Source organism: Salmo salar, chromosome 29 (genome assembly GCF_965601325.2).
Source record: "Salmo salar chromosome 29, fSalSal1, whole genome shotgun sequence".
In the NCBI taxonomy this organism is placed as follows: domain Eukaryota; kingdom Metazoa; phylum Chordata; class Actinopteri; order Salmoniformes; family Salmonidae; genus Salmo; species Salmo salar.
The window spans coordinates 8887367-8902143 of record NC_138319.1 but is presented as its reverse complement, the minus strand read 5'-3'; the positions used below and the strand labels follow the sequence as shown (position 1 = coordinate 8902143).

General features: G+C 41.9%; 1 protein-coding gene across 1 annotated transcript in view; it reads left to right on the top strand.

The window, feature by feature from the left end:
• The window catches only part of LOC106590060 (E3 ubiquitin-protein ligase RNF152), a 114167-nt gene extending 103171 nt beyond the window's left edge, over positions 1–10996 (top strand). The window contains exon 2 of the mRNA XM_014180573.3: positions 5851–10996. Within this exon, the coding sequence (XP_014036048.1) occupies positions 6325–6966 (642 nt within the window). The 5' untranslated portion in view covers positions 5851–6324 and the 3' untranslated portion in view covers positions 6967–10996. The remainder of the gene's footprint in view (positions 1–5850) is intronic.
• The last annotated feature ends 3781 nt before the right edge of the window (positions 10997–14777 follow it).

Below are 14777 nucleotides of genomic sequence, written 5' to 3'. Positions count from 1 at the left end.
TAGACTGTTCTCTCTGCTACCTGACAGAAAGCGATACCGATGCACAAGTCTGGAACCAACAGGACCCTGAACAACTTTTACCCCCAAGCCATAAGTCTGCTAAATATACTGAACAAAATATAAAGTGTTGGTCCCATGGTTTATGAGCTGAAATAAAAGATCCCAGAAGTGTTCCATACGCACAAAAAACATATTTCTCTCAAATGTTCTGCACAAATTTTATTAAATCCTTGTTAGTGAGGATTTTTACTTTGCCAAGATAATCCGTCCACTTGACAGGTGTGACATATCAATAAGCTAATTAAACCGCATGAACATTACCTTGTGCTGAGGAAAATTAAAGGCCACTCTAAAATGTGCAGTTTTGTGATACAACACAATGCCACTGATGTCTCAAGTTTTGTGGGAGCATGCAATTGTAATGCTGACTGCAGGAATGTCCGCCGGAGCTGTTGCCAGATAATTGAAAGTTAAATTCTTTACCATAAGCCGCCTCCAGCGTCATTTTAGAGAATTTGGCATTACATCCAACCGGACTAAAAAACGCAGGCCACGTGTAACCGTGCCAGCCCAGGACCTTCACATCTGGCTTATTCACCTGCAGGATCGTATGAGACCAGACAGCTGATGAAACTGAGGAGCATTTATGTCTGTAATAAAGCCCTTTTGTGGGTAAAAACTCATTCTGATTGGCTGGGCCTAGCTCCCAAGTGGGTGGGCCTATGCCCTCCCAGGCCCACCCATGGCTGCGCCCCTGCCCTGTCATGTGAAATCCATAGATTAGTGCCTAAGGAATTTATTTAAACTGACTGATTTCCTTATATGAACTGTAACTCAGTAAAATCTTGACATTGTCGCATGTTGCGTTTCTATTTTTGTTCAGTATAGTTAGTCTGGGTAGCTATTTGGTTAACTATTTAACCATCTGCATTGATAGTCCTTTTTTTGCACCGTTTTTTTGTCTCATCACAGACGCTGCTGCTACTGTTAATTATCTGTCACTTTATTCCTAGTTATATGTACTTATCTACCTCAATTACCTCGTACCCATGCACATCAACTCAGTACTGGTACCCTGAGTATATAGCTAAGTTATCATTATTCATTGTGTATTCATTATTACGTGTTTTATTTTTCTATTTCTCTATTTTCTTTCTCTCTGCATTGTTAGGGGGGCCGTAAGTAAGCGTTTCACTGTTAGTCTACACCTGTTGTTTACGAAGCATTTGGCGAATAAGGGAAATAGTGTGCCATTTGGACTCAAACTTGGTCCTCTGTACCTGGGTTTCTTTTTCCTTCCTCTCCTCTCTTTTTTTGTCTTCCTCCTCCCCTGGTACATTCCTCACCTCCCTCTCTGACTTGCTCCAACAAGTTTATCATTTTTGAGAATGTGTGTGTGTGTCCCTGGTTATTTTCAACAGCTGTCAGTGAGGAGGAGTGAACTTTCTCCCTCTGCCGATTGTGCTTGCTGTGGAGCGAGACAGGGGAGACTAGAGGGACAGAGAGTGTGTTTGTGTGTTACAGCCCCTCTCAGCTGAGGGAGTGTCTCTGTCCTTTCAGATGGTCCCAGGGGCCAGAAGGTCTGTGAAGAGGGGACAGGGGGCACGAGTAGGGCACTCACCATCATTACTAAATTATATTCCCTTCCTTGTACAGTCATATGATATGATGGACCAACCCTTGGTATATATTAAGACTTTTTAAAATTCATTCACAGTTGCTTTTGAGGGTTTTCTAGAGGATGTTTAGGAATTAGATTTGTCATAGCTACTATATTTCTGTTCAGTGACAGTGAGGTGTGTTCTCTCCCACACTAGGTGTAATGTGAAAATGAGTCAGAACTATAATGTCAGAGAAAGGGAGCAAGAGACAGGGTAAATAACAGAGAATAGTGGGGAGAGGGAAGCGGATGAAGGAGGTAAGGAGAGAAGAGTGGAAGAGTGGGTGTATGGGAATATTGAATCACAAAGAATTTCTGCCAGATCAAAGCTAATCCTTATTTTAGGAAGGGTTTTTACTAATACCCCTGGTTGTCTTACCCCTCAAAGGCAGGGCTCTCTTCATCTGCCTCTTCTCTCCCTCTTCTTCTCCATCAGTCTCTCTGCCCTCTCTCTCATCCCCTTCAACTATAAAATTACAGATTCTTCTGCATTTGACTTGACTTTGACATGGTGGTAGAGAACGCAGAATTATTTAGAGAAACTAGGTCACACGGCTAGTGAGGAGAGAAGCGGGTATCGCGTCAGGACCAACTCAGAAAGATGCATTTTGCCTGGGAAGGGATTGAGGGAGAGAAGAAAAGAGTGCAAACCACTCCAAATGGGTTGTGTTAACAGTGGATTTAGCAACCTAACAATTCAGACACCTTTGTATCCCAAATGGCACCCTATTCCCTAACTAGTGCACTGCTTTTGAACAGGGCCCATAGGGAATGAGATGCCATTTGGGACACAACTGTCTTTTCCACATGGACGTCTTCACAATGGCTGCAAGTCCATTACAACGTGGGAACAAACGGGTGTAAGAGCTGAGGGGTTTAACCTGACAAGATCTAATTTGGCAATACTGTTGACATGACTGTAGAGCTCTCCAACCTCGTTCCTGGACAGCTACCATCCTGTAGGTTGTCATTCCAACCCAAATCTAGCACACCTGATTCTAGTAATTAACTGGTTAATAAGACGAATCGGGTTAGTTACAACTGGGGTTAAAGCGAAAACCTACAGGAGGGTAGCTCTTCAGGAGCAGGTTGATCAGGAGCAGGTTGATCTATGGTCACCTTGAAAATGTAATGGTTTCACAGAGTACCCTTGTTCCATGTCACTCTCCTTCTGTCAGACCGTGTTTAGGCTTGACAGTTCGTGCAGCTTTAGTATTCTGATCATAGAGTTCTGATCATGGAATTCTGAATGTGTCTACACTTACATTTAAATGTTTCAACAGTGTGTCCAAATTCTCTTTTCTCACACTATATTGAAATGCCAGTATGCATTCTACAAATGGTGGAACAGGCAAAATATGATAATAACACAACAGCAACTCATGGCAGTAGCTGTTGAAAAATAAAATAATAATAATAATAAATGCATGAAATGAAATGTATGCATTCACTGCTGTAAGTCGCTCTGGATAAGAGCATCTGCTAAATGACTAAAATGTAAATGTAAATGTAGCTAACAACTGTAGCTAATTAGCCAGCTAACCTCTGTAGCTAACCAGCAAGCTAGCAAGCAACGGAAATTTGTTAGCATAACTCTAGCTAAACCAAAAAACCTTCTAAATATTAGCGAGCTGGCTAGCATTTCAGGCCAGCAAACACGTTCCTCACACGATAGGAACGTATTTCCTCCAATGTGTCACGTCCTGACCAGTATAAGGGTTATTTGTTATTGTAGTTTGGTCAGGACGTGGCAGAGGGTATTTGTTTTATTTGGTTCGGGGTGGTGGTTTATTTAGTAGGGCGTTTGATTTATTATTTCCGGGTTTTGGTTTATGCTCTATGTTTTGTACTTCTATGTTCTTTCTGTGTTGGTATATTTCTATGTTTAGGTTAATGGGGGGTTGGACTCTCAATTGGAGGCAGGTGCTTTCTTGTTGCCTCTGATTGAGAGTCCTATATATGGGTAATTGTTTGGTTTAGTGTTTGTGGGAGATTGTTTCTTGTTTTGCCTGTGTGAGCCTTACAAGACTGTTTTGTTGATCGTTCGTTGTTATTTTGGTGTTCACTTTGATTTCAAATAAATATCAAGATGAGCATCCACATTCCTGCTGCGTTTTGGTCCTCCATTCCAGACGACAACCGTGACACAATGTTATAATGAAAAGGTGCCTCTCGGTCCCAAACCACAATTTTTCTGGAGACTTGTGGGAGGAGTGCTGATGAAGTCTCCTACTGTATGCGGTTTCGGTAGCCTGATTGCATCCAGACTAAGGAGAAGTCTGCACACAATGCATCCCTGACCATGTCATGAAGTGGTCAGCCAGATCTGAACACAATCAGACCACAAAGCGACGTTTGTGCATCTAGACCCTTCTTTTCAATGCAATATTTGTTTTCTGATAGCAGAAGTTGCATGTAAGGGTCAACTGTAGACACTACCTCAGTTACTAAGACATGTGGCCAATACCGTACAAGCTACAGTGTCCCTATAAGGCTTAGACATGGAAGACAAAAGACAAATCTCAATTTACTTTGAGTCCAAACCTCATTTCACACTCCCAACTCACAGGAAAATAAAGCGTCGGGAAAAGGGCCTCATTAGCATTTTAACAGCAATATTTTGACAGAACCTAATCATCTGCAAATGTACATGGATTAACTAACATGGCTCATACGATTATGCACGATGAAGTGTGAGAGTAAGAAAAACCAAAAAAACCTTCACAGAGCCTGTGCAAACTAATGGGGTATTAAACAGATCACAACATTTCCTTTGCAACTTTGGGCGTTCACCCTCACATTTCAAGTCCTCCATGAAACCAGGCTGCTAAGAGAAGGACAAGGTAATTTGCTTTCATGGAGGACTGGCTTGAATTGTGAGGATGACCACACAATCTATTTTCAACATGAGCAAAATCTATTGGTTTTCAATCCAAAGTTGCAAAGAAATGTTGTGATCTGTTTAATAAACACTTAAGAGCCCAAACAAAATGGATGAAAAAGTGGTGGTATAGCAGCAACAGCAGCATCTAGTGATCCAAATCTGATACTTCCACACTTCTTTATGGTAAATAATGCAGACGACTTCAATGACTAATTTCTCTGAACAGTGGGAAAAAAACATCAGATTCACAGGGAATACATTACATAGTCTAAAGAAGCAATGCTCCAAACTGCATCTTTATAATACTTGTCAAGCATAGAGAACTGATACTGTATACTGGTTGTTGAGATGGGATTGCCGTGGGTTGCTTTTGACAAATGTTTTTATTCCTCATGCCTTACTCATTGGTAGGATGAAGTTTGTTCCAAATCGGATGTTGGGTATTATAATTATTTAATATTATCTGAATCCTATAAATTAAAATGGGCAATGGGTGCAATCAATTAGCTATATTTCCCTGAAATCATTTCAAATTTAAACAAAATAATGTTTCAGAAATGCCAATCTTACCTTATCTCTAAGTACAGGAACAATTTCAGAACAATCTGAGATGGTGGGTGTTATGGCTTGCTGAAATGACATGGAATGACTCACTTGGGGCTCCGGGTGGCGCAGCGGTCTAAGGCACTGCATCTATATCTAAGTAGTGCACTATATTTGGAATAAGGTGCTATTTGGAACACACACAAAGCCAACATGTCCGCTACTCTGCCCATGCCATGCTCCTGCTCTTAGAAGTGATGCCCACTTCTACACAAGCACACACTTTTATTTTTTATTTTTTTATTTCACCTTTATTTGACAAGGTAGGCCAGTTGAGAACACGTTCTCATTTACAACTGCGACCTGGCCAAGATAAAGCAAAGCAGTGAGACAAAAATAACACAGAGTTACACATAAACAAACGTACAGTCAATAACACAATAGAAAAATCTATGTACAGTTGTGCAAATGTAGCAGATTAGTGAGGTAAGGTAATAAATAGGCCATTGAGGTGAAATAATTACAATTTAGCATTAACACTGGAGTGATAGATGTGCAGTTGATGATGTGCAAGTAGAGATACTGGGGAGCAAAAGAGCAAGAAGATAAATAACAATATGGGGATGAGGTAGTTGGGTGTGCTATTTACAGATTGGCTGTGTAGAGGTACATTGATCGGTAAGCTGCTCTAACAGCTGAACCCTCTCTGACTCATGGTTCTCTTCAGCCCATTAAAACTGCTGTCTTCTCTCTTGTTTCACAGATGAACCACCATGTGACCTTGATCGTCCTGTGACATCACACCGACACTGAGACGGCGGGTGGGTGGAAGGACACACACGGAGGGATGCAGAGCAGAGCACAGGAGAGGAGAGCACAGGAGAGGCTACATACTTAAACAGCGCAGCTTTGCTCTGAGGAGGATTCAAGCCCCGTGTAGAGGATCTTGATACTATTTGGCTTTCTGCTAATACAGTCAAATAATAAGAGACATTCTTCTTTGTCATCCTGGTTTGTGTTGCAGTACACAAAAACACCAGCCTTTTACAACAAAGGGTTCCAAGCACCTTTTCATTTGTTTACGCAAGAGGATAAGAGTTGAGCACGTTCTCTCCTTCTGAAACTAGCCTTGTGAAACCAGCCCATTCTGTTAATAGTAACTGAAACGAAACGTGAGCGCAACGGTCAGTCTGCTCGACCAGGCTATCAAGGACCCATAATAACAATCCATAACAAAATGGAGACTCTGTCTCTCTCTCAGGACTCCATCTTGGAGTGTCAGATCTGTTTTAACTACTACAGCCCGCGGCGGAGGCCCAAGCTGCTGGACTGCAGACACACGTGCTGCTCCGTGTGCCTGACCCAGATGAGGTCCAGCCAGAAAGAGATCCGATGCCCCTGGTGCCGTGGCGTCACCAAACTCCCCGCCGGCTTTTCCGTCTCCCAGCTCCCCGACGACCCCGACATCATCACCGTTATCGCCATTCCGCACGCCTCCGAGCACACGCCGGTCTTTATCCGCCTGCCTAGCAATGGCTGCTACATGCTGCCCCTGCCTGTTGCCAAGGACAGGGCACTGTTACCAGGCGAACTGGGCTGCCGGTTCTTGCCAGGTGGCAGTGGGCAGCAGAAGGTGGATGTGGCGGTGGTGGCTATGCCTGAGTTGCAGCCCCTGGGTCTGGGGATGAGTCTCGAAGGCCTGGAGGAGACAGAGAGAAGGGGAGTTGGGGGAGGTGGTGGTGGAGGGGGGAAGGGCTCCACGTGGTCTGGGGTGTGTACAGTGATCCTGGTAGCCTGCGTCCTGCTCTTTCTCCTGGGAATCGTGCTCCACAACATGTCCTGTATCTCTAAACGCTTTACTGTCATCTCCTGCGGCTGAAGGGAGGGGCCAGAAGGCATGTCAAGCATGCCCCTCCCACCCCCTACTGTGGCTCCACCCCTCCTCAGCCAGGACTATGACGAGAATAAGGGATTTTACACATATCAGGGTTGGCCAAAGAAACTGCCAACAGACACACAGAGAGTGAGAGAGAGAGAGGGAGGGAGAGAGAAAGAGAGGAGGACAACCACGAACAAACTAGGGAAAGAAACTTGCCTCCAATTGTTGTCTTGGAGTTATTCTGGATACAAATGCAAATACTCTCTCCCTCTGATTTGGGGTACCCTGTGGACCTATGGACCTGGGGCCTATGGTAATTCACCATGGCTGATCTGTCCTGGTCTGTTTCTTTCTGTGGTCAGTAGAGTTACTTCAGTCAGTGATCATGTTGTTTAGCTAAGTGTCAGTTCTGAGTACATATCTCCCTCTGGAGCTGCAATTTATAGTGTTAGGACTTTTTGGCAGACCTGGGATCAAATACTTTAACAATCTTTTCAAAAACTTTAAGGGATTGCTTGAGTCTGTCTGGAGTGACGGGTGGGCAGGGTTTGGCGTTTTGGGACTTTTCTATTGGTTTATTAAGCCAGGAAAGTTTAAACAGGCACAGATTTATTTTAAATTGATTTTTCAAGTAATTGAAACCCAGATCTGCTTCTAGGCTGATTTTGTCTTTGCTGCAATTTAGCAGTGTATACATTAACTATGTACAGTCCACCAAACCACCTTTGGCCAAGTGTTGCTCATAACGGGACTGAACAATCAATACTGGTGGTGGTGGTTCATTGTGGCTCTGTCCCAAATGGCACCCTATTCCTCATATAGTGCTCTATTTTGACCAAGGCCTATAGGGCTCTGGTCAAACATAGTGCACTTGAAAAACAAGTATTTTGCTGCACCTTAGATAACATCTGCAAATCTGTGTTTTTTATTTGATATTGGGAATAGGGTGCCATTTGGGAAGCAAGCCTGTATTTATTATTTTCTCAGAATCACTCTAACATTCTGAAAACAGTGTTTACTTACTGTTGCTCCAATATGTAATGCAGTACTGTATGTATGTATGTATGTATGTATGTATGTATGTATGTATGTATGTATGTATGTATGTATGTATGTATGTATGTATGTATGTATGTATGTATGTATGTATGTATGTATGTATGTATGTATGTATGTATGTATGTATCTGTTGGTATTTTGATCAATAATGTGTTAAACACAAAAACAGGGAAATATGTGATTGTGTGTTGTGCTATATACATATAAACCAGCCTATATTTGACAGAAAGCACACACTACATGTATTCAGTAGCCAGCCAGCCTAAAGTAATAATGATTAAGTTACTGTTGAGTCTTACAATTATTTGCCTAACCCCAATACCCTTCACTGAGAACAGATGGTCATTGCTTTTAATATTGAACTCTCTCGCTAAGTCCCAAATGGCACCCTGTTCCCTATATAGGGAACGGGGCACCATTTAGGATGCATCCTATGACTTTGACCTGCTTATCACGAGCGCCCACACACTCTATCTCTACTATCAATCTCCCTTTAGGTTAATACTATATTTGATGTTTGTATGGGGGGTGTTGGTTCACAGTGAGGTGGAGTGTGGGTGCTGGGAGGGGTTAGGAGTGGGTGGGTGGGGAGTCCCAGTCTTAATGCTAATTGCATTGATTTCTGAACCGTTTTAAATACTTTCTCTTCTATGTCGGTGTTTCTCTTCTTCTCTATGTGTTTCAAATGGCATACCATTCCCTGTATAGTGCACTACTTTCAACCGGGGCCGGTAGTGCCCTGGTCAAAGTAGTGCACTATATAGGGAATAGGGTGCAATGTGGGACACATCCCATGTCTTTGTTGTTGTTGCCAAAATTATTGTGATCCAGTTTCTACTGTATTAAAGCAATTGAGTGTTAACACCAACAAACAAACAGGGTGAACTATTTTGTATAGCAGCCATGTACAGAATGATTGTATTTATCCTTGTTGTCCTTCTTTCTATTTGTGTTCTACATGTTTACTTCTATCTGTCTGTAATAGTAGCCTGGTCTTGAATCAACTCTTATTGCAGCAGTTTAGAACCCTTGGTGGACAGTGTTTGGTAAATATGTGGTTGGACTGGTCTAGGATCAGTGCTAAAGACAGTGGGTTATTTAGGCACCTTATTAGGTTTTCAAAATTTCAATAACTTTCCCAACATTCCCCGAAATCCAGAAATCCTGGTTGGAACCAATAACAGCCAGAGAAATAGGAGGGTGTTGTAGAAATTTGAGACTTCAGTTGTTGTGGGGATTGGCTGTTTAGCTCTTACCTAGGGATAATTGCACTGGGTTTCTAGGCTAGCTATTAAACTGAGATTGTGCCATCTCACTTACTGACTGGCTTTTTAAGGAGTCCAATATGGAGTTACATTAGTGCCAAACATAGTAGCAGCCCAGGAGTTCTGTTTGATGTTTAGAGGGGAGGGATAGAGAAAGGGTGTGTGCCAAATGGCACCCTATTCCCTTTAAAGTGCACTACTTTTTGCCAGGGCCCCAAAGTGCACTATATAGGGAATAGGGTGCCGTTTGGGATGCAGGCATAGAGGTCATGCAGAGGTTCCATCATGGCCGCTGGTGGTCCCAGCATCCCCCTGCGATACACAGTAACTGGTGGCTCAATAGCTGACAACTTTTTTTTTCACTTATTGTAACAGACATTTTGAGGTGGTGCATATGAGTCAGCAAAAGAGCAATTGATTGTCAGCTATTGATTAATTGATCTAATGATACATAAGCCGCCCTGATTATTATTATATTAGATAAACTGAAGATGTATTGAAAATGCTGTAAATGTATGGTGCCAATAAACCAGACTAGTTCAGTTACATTGTCTGTAGATAGATACCGCAGTAAACAGTACCCACTGGGCATAAACTAGTTGAATTGATGTTGTTTGAATCAACGTGGAAAACTGATTTGATAAAAAGTCATCAGCGTAAAGACATTTTAGATTTTTTTCATCCAACTTTTAACCTAAATCCAATGACCTGGTGACATTTTTTGTTGATTTCACGTTGAATTTACCAAATGTAAATCAAAACTAGATGTTGAACTAACATCTGTGCCCAGTGGATAGTTAATATGGACGCAACTCAAGGCCTCACACCTAGCCAGGCTTTGGTTTGGTTCCCAAATTGCTACATATTCCCTATATAGTGCTGTACTTTTGAGTCCTATGGGTGTCTGTCTCCATCATAGCTAACCCCTTATCTGAAGGTCTAATGGCCAAAGGATTTCTTTAGGTCAGTGGTGGCTGTTGAGGGGAGGATGGCTCATAGATTGGAATGGAAAGTTACCTTTCCATGTATTCCATTCCAGCCATTACAATGGGCCTGTCGTCGGGTTTAAAGTGGCACCAGCCACCACTGCTTTAGATCAGTGTTGTTTGATGTAATAATACTTACAGCCTGTAAAATGACTTGAGCCAATGGACTCAGTGTGTTGGAAATCCCTGTTGTACTGCCAATAGTTCCATTGTTAAAAAATTCAATGCATGATGTGATGTTGCTTGGATGGAGTTAGTAGAGGTTGTGGTCTCATATGCAAATGAAGGTAAAGAGGAATGTCAAATAATATAGTTATAAAAGGTGTCTGTACACAACGTTTGATGAAGCTATGAAGCATTAGAATGGGGATTTTTGGACTGCCTCCCTGAGTAGAATGTGTCTCCCAAATGGCACCCTATTCCTTATATAGTGCACTACTTTTGACCAGAGCCCTATGAACCCTGGTCATAACTTGTACACTATATAGGGAAGAGGGTGCCAATTAGGCCACAACGATGGATACATTTTCTCACCTTTCTATCCCTTGAACACCTGTACTGTATGATTATGAGAGAGGGAAGGAGACCTAGGGTTGTCAGTCTGCTTGTGTGTTTGTCCGTCAGTGATGTACATTTCCTATAGTAGTTTCTGTTTGTGTCAGGGTTGACAGGAAAACACAGCTGTTTCAGTGATCTATTAAATTAACCATATGAAATTAACCAGCACTCTTTTCTCTTATTTATTTTTTCAACAATTATTTGTTATTTTAAATCAATGAATACTCTTAAGAATAACAGACCCAGCAGCCTAGTTAGTTGGGTTTTGGGGCACAGAGTTGAACAGCAGACAGAGAAGTGTGAAGAAATATTATGGTTTTACTTACAGTGCTTGTAAGCCCACAGTGCAAACTTGATGGTGAAGACATGTATACATTTTCAGTCTAGGTATTCAAGGCAAAATAAATAGTTGAAAGTCAAGTTTGCTAACTACCTCTCTCAAAAAGTGCAGTATATAATGTCAGAACATCTGCTGTCTCAGCCACTGCCTGTCACCAAGAGTGTACCCCAAGGCTTGATCCTAGGCCCCTCGCTCTTCTCAACTTACATCAACAACATAGCTCAGGCAGTAGGAAGCTCTCTCATCCACTTATATGCAGATTAAACAGTTTTATACTCAGCTGGCCCCTCCCCCAAATGTTGTGTTAAATGCTCTACAACAAAGCTTTCTTAGTGTTTAACAAGCTTTCTCTGCCCTTAACCTTGTTCTGAATACCTCCAAAACAAAGGTAATGTGGTTTGGTCAGAAGAATGCCCCTATCCCCACAGGTGTGATTACTACCTCTGAGGGTTTAGAGCTTGAGGTAGTCACCTCATATAAGCACTTGGGAGTATGGCTAGACGGTACACTGTCCTTCTCTCAGCACATATCAAAGCTGCAGGCTAAAGTTAAATCTAGACTTGGTTTCCTCTATCGTAATCGCTCCTACCTCACCCCAGCTGCCAAACTAACACTGATTCAGATGACCGTCCTACCCATGCTAGATTATGGAGACATCATTTATAGATCGGTAGGTAAGGGTGCTCTCGAGCGGCTAGATGTTCTTTACCATTTGGCCATCAAATTTGCCACTAATGTTCCTTATAGGACACATCACTGCACTCTATACTCTTCTGTAAACTGGTGATCTCTGTATACCCGGCGCAAGACCCACTGGTTGATGCTCATTTATAAAGCCCTCTTTGGCCTCACTCCCCCCTATCTGAGATATCTACTGCAGCCTTCATTCTCCACATACAACACTCGTTCTGCCAGTCACATTCTGTTAAAGGTCCCCAAAGCACACACATCCTTGGGTCGCTCGTCTTTTCAGTTCGCTGCAGCTAGCGACTGGAAAGAGCTGCAACAAACACTCAAACTGGACAGTTTTATCTCAACCTCTTCATTCAAAGACTCAATCATGGACACTCTTACTGACAGTTGTGGCTGCTTTGCGTGATGTATTGTCTCTACCTTCTTGCCCTTTGTGCTGTTGTCTGTGCCCAATAATGTTTGTACCATGTTTTGTGCTGCTACCATGTTGTTGTCATGTTGTGTTGCTACCATACTGTGTTGTCATGTGTTGCTGCCATGCTATGTTGTTGTCTTGGGTCTTTATGTATTGTTGTGTTGTCTCTCTTGTCGTGATGTGTGTTTTGACCTATATTTGTATTTTATTTATTTTTATTTTTAATCCCAGCCCCCGTTCCCGCATGAGGCCTTTTGCCTTTTGGTAGGCCGTCATTGTAAATAAGAATATGTTCTTAACTGACTTGCCTAGTTAAATAAAGGTTAAATAAAAGTTTTAATTGACAAACGGACAGGGCAATAGGCTACCAAGACTAGGATACATACCGTAGCAACCTAACAAAAATGACTAGCGAATACAAAAGACTAGCCTACAAAAAGAGCAGCCTAACAAAAAGAGAAGGGCGACATGTTAAAAGTTCCAACCCAACTTAGCTATTTAGTGACATTTATCATGTTTATCTTTACTTTTTTTGTACAGAAAGTTCATATTATTATCACATATGATCGCCAAGCACTCTGGACATCAGATCGACAGCTACTAACCTCAATTTCGACTTCAAATACGACTTCAACTCCGACTCAGCTGTTCCACTGTTCATACCGGACCTTATTAATTTATTCAATGGGCTACCGAAACGCTGCAGGCATAGACACAGGAGACGAGGTGGAATCCTGGTGAAATTGAGGTGAAGAGAAATAGGGCTCCCCTCTGTTCTATTGGCAAATGTTCAGTCACTCGAGAATAAGATGGATGAGCTTAGTTTGAGAGTCTGCTATCAGTGAGACTGAAATATTATGTCTTACTGAAATGTGGCTGGAAGATGACGCTATGCACGTAGTACACCGTGGATTCTCCATGTAGCGGCAGGATCAAACGCCGGATTCGGGGAGGTCGAAAGGAGGAGCGTGTTTTTTTATAAATAACAACTGGTGTGCAGCTTCAAGTGGGAAGGAAATCTCAAGCTTTTGCTCACCTGATATAGAATACCTCATGGTAAGCTGCAGACCCTTTTTTTCTTCAAAGACAGTTCTCATCCGTAATTATAAACCATAATTATAAAAATAAAAAAAACATAATGGTGATTGGAAATAGTAAAGTAATTATCAGTAAATGTAATAAGGGAGTGGACGTTATTTAGAATAAGGGTTACATTGACAAAATCGTCCCTCTGAAATGAAAATGGATGGCCCTCCCTTCAGCAAAATATATTTTACCTAAACCCTCCCTGAACGCTTGGTTAAAAAACAAGTGACCCTCTCCTATACCTAAAATAATAATGAAAACAAATTGGGTAGCAGAGAACATGTCTACCGTTTACTCTCACTTCTTCAACAGACCAGAGCCTTAGATAAGCAATTTTAGAAACTGTTCATCGTCCTGGAAGCATTACATTGCAACGTAGAAATATCGATAACACACAGGGCTGAGGGCCAGAAAGTTGCGAGTTCGCAAATCACCGTGGACTAGAGTAGGGGTGGAAAGATCTCCATTATAATAAAATGACTGCATGAATCTATTGTCGCATCATATCAGCCCAGACAGAGTAGGTCTACCGACACTAAAAAAATGTAAGTTTCAACAGCTGGCTACTCTTTTTCCATGGATTAACCCAACGAAAGTGTTTCCCTAAAAGCTGTCTGGGTTTAAACATCTACTATTGTACAGAAAGTGAATAGCTTAATTAATTGGTAGTGACAGAATTAGATTCCTTCCCAAGCAGTCAGCCTCTGAATGTCAAAGAAACAAATTATTGTGCAGCTTGTTCCTTACATAAAGCATCAAAGACCAAAGCGTTTTTATAGATCACTTTATATAATCGGATGCATTTTATTTTCTGCAAAATCTTAAAATAGCAAGTGGTAGGCTGGTGCTTTTTGCCATTTTCTTTAGTAAAAGGGAGACCTATGGCATACCCTCCCATACTCCCTCAATTAGGTTCCCGAGTGGCGCAGCGGTCTAAGGTACTGCATCTCAGTGCAAGAGGTGTCACTATAGTGCCTGGTTTGAATCCAGGCTCTATCACATCCGGCTGTGATTGGGAGACCTATAGAGCGGCGCACAATTGGCCCAGCGTCGTACAGATTTGGCCGGAGTAAACCGTCATTGTAAATAAGAACTTGTTCTTAACTAACTTGCCTAGTTAAATAAATAAAACATTTTTTTTTTTAAATGAAGAGTCTTGGTTTTAACTTAACAGCCCTTCGCTGACACAGAGGTAGCATATTTCAAGAGTGCATGGTGGGTGGAGAAATTGACCGACACATCTAAGAATATAGCAGCCTATAGCCTTATTTCGTCTATCAAACAGGTAGGCCGACCACTTATTGCTTAAATAGGAAGAAACAGGCTCCAACACAAAGCCCTCTTGTTATTAGTAAAGTCTAATTAAAATGAAAATGATTTTAATTACTTATACCACCATGAGCTGTCCA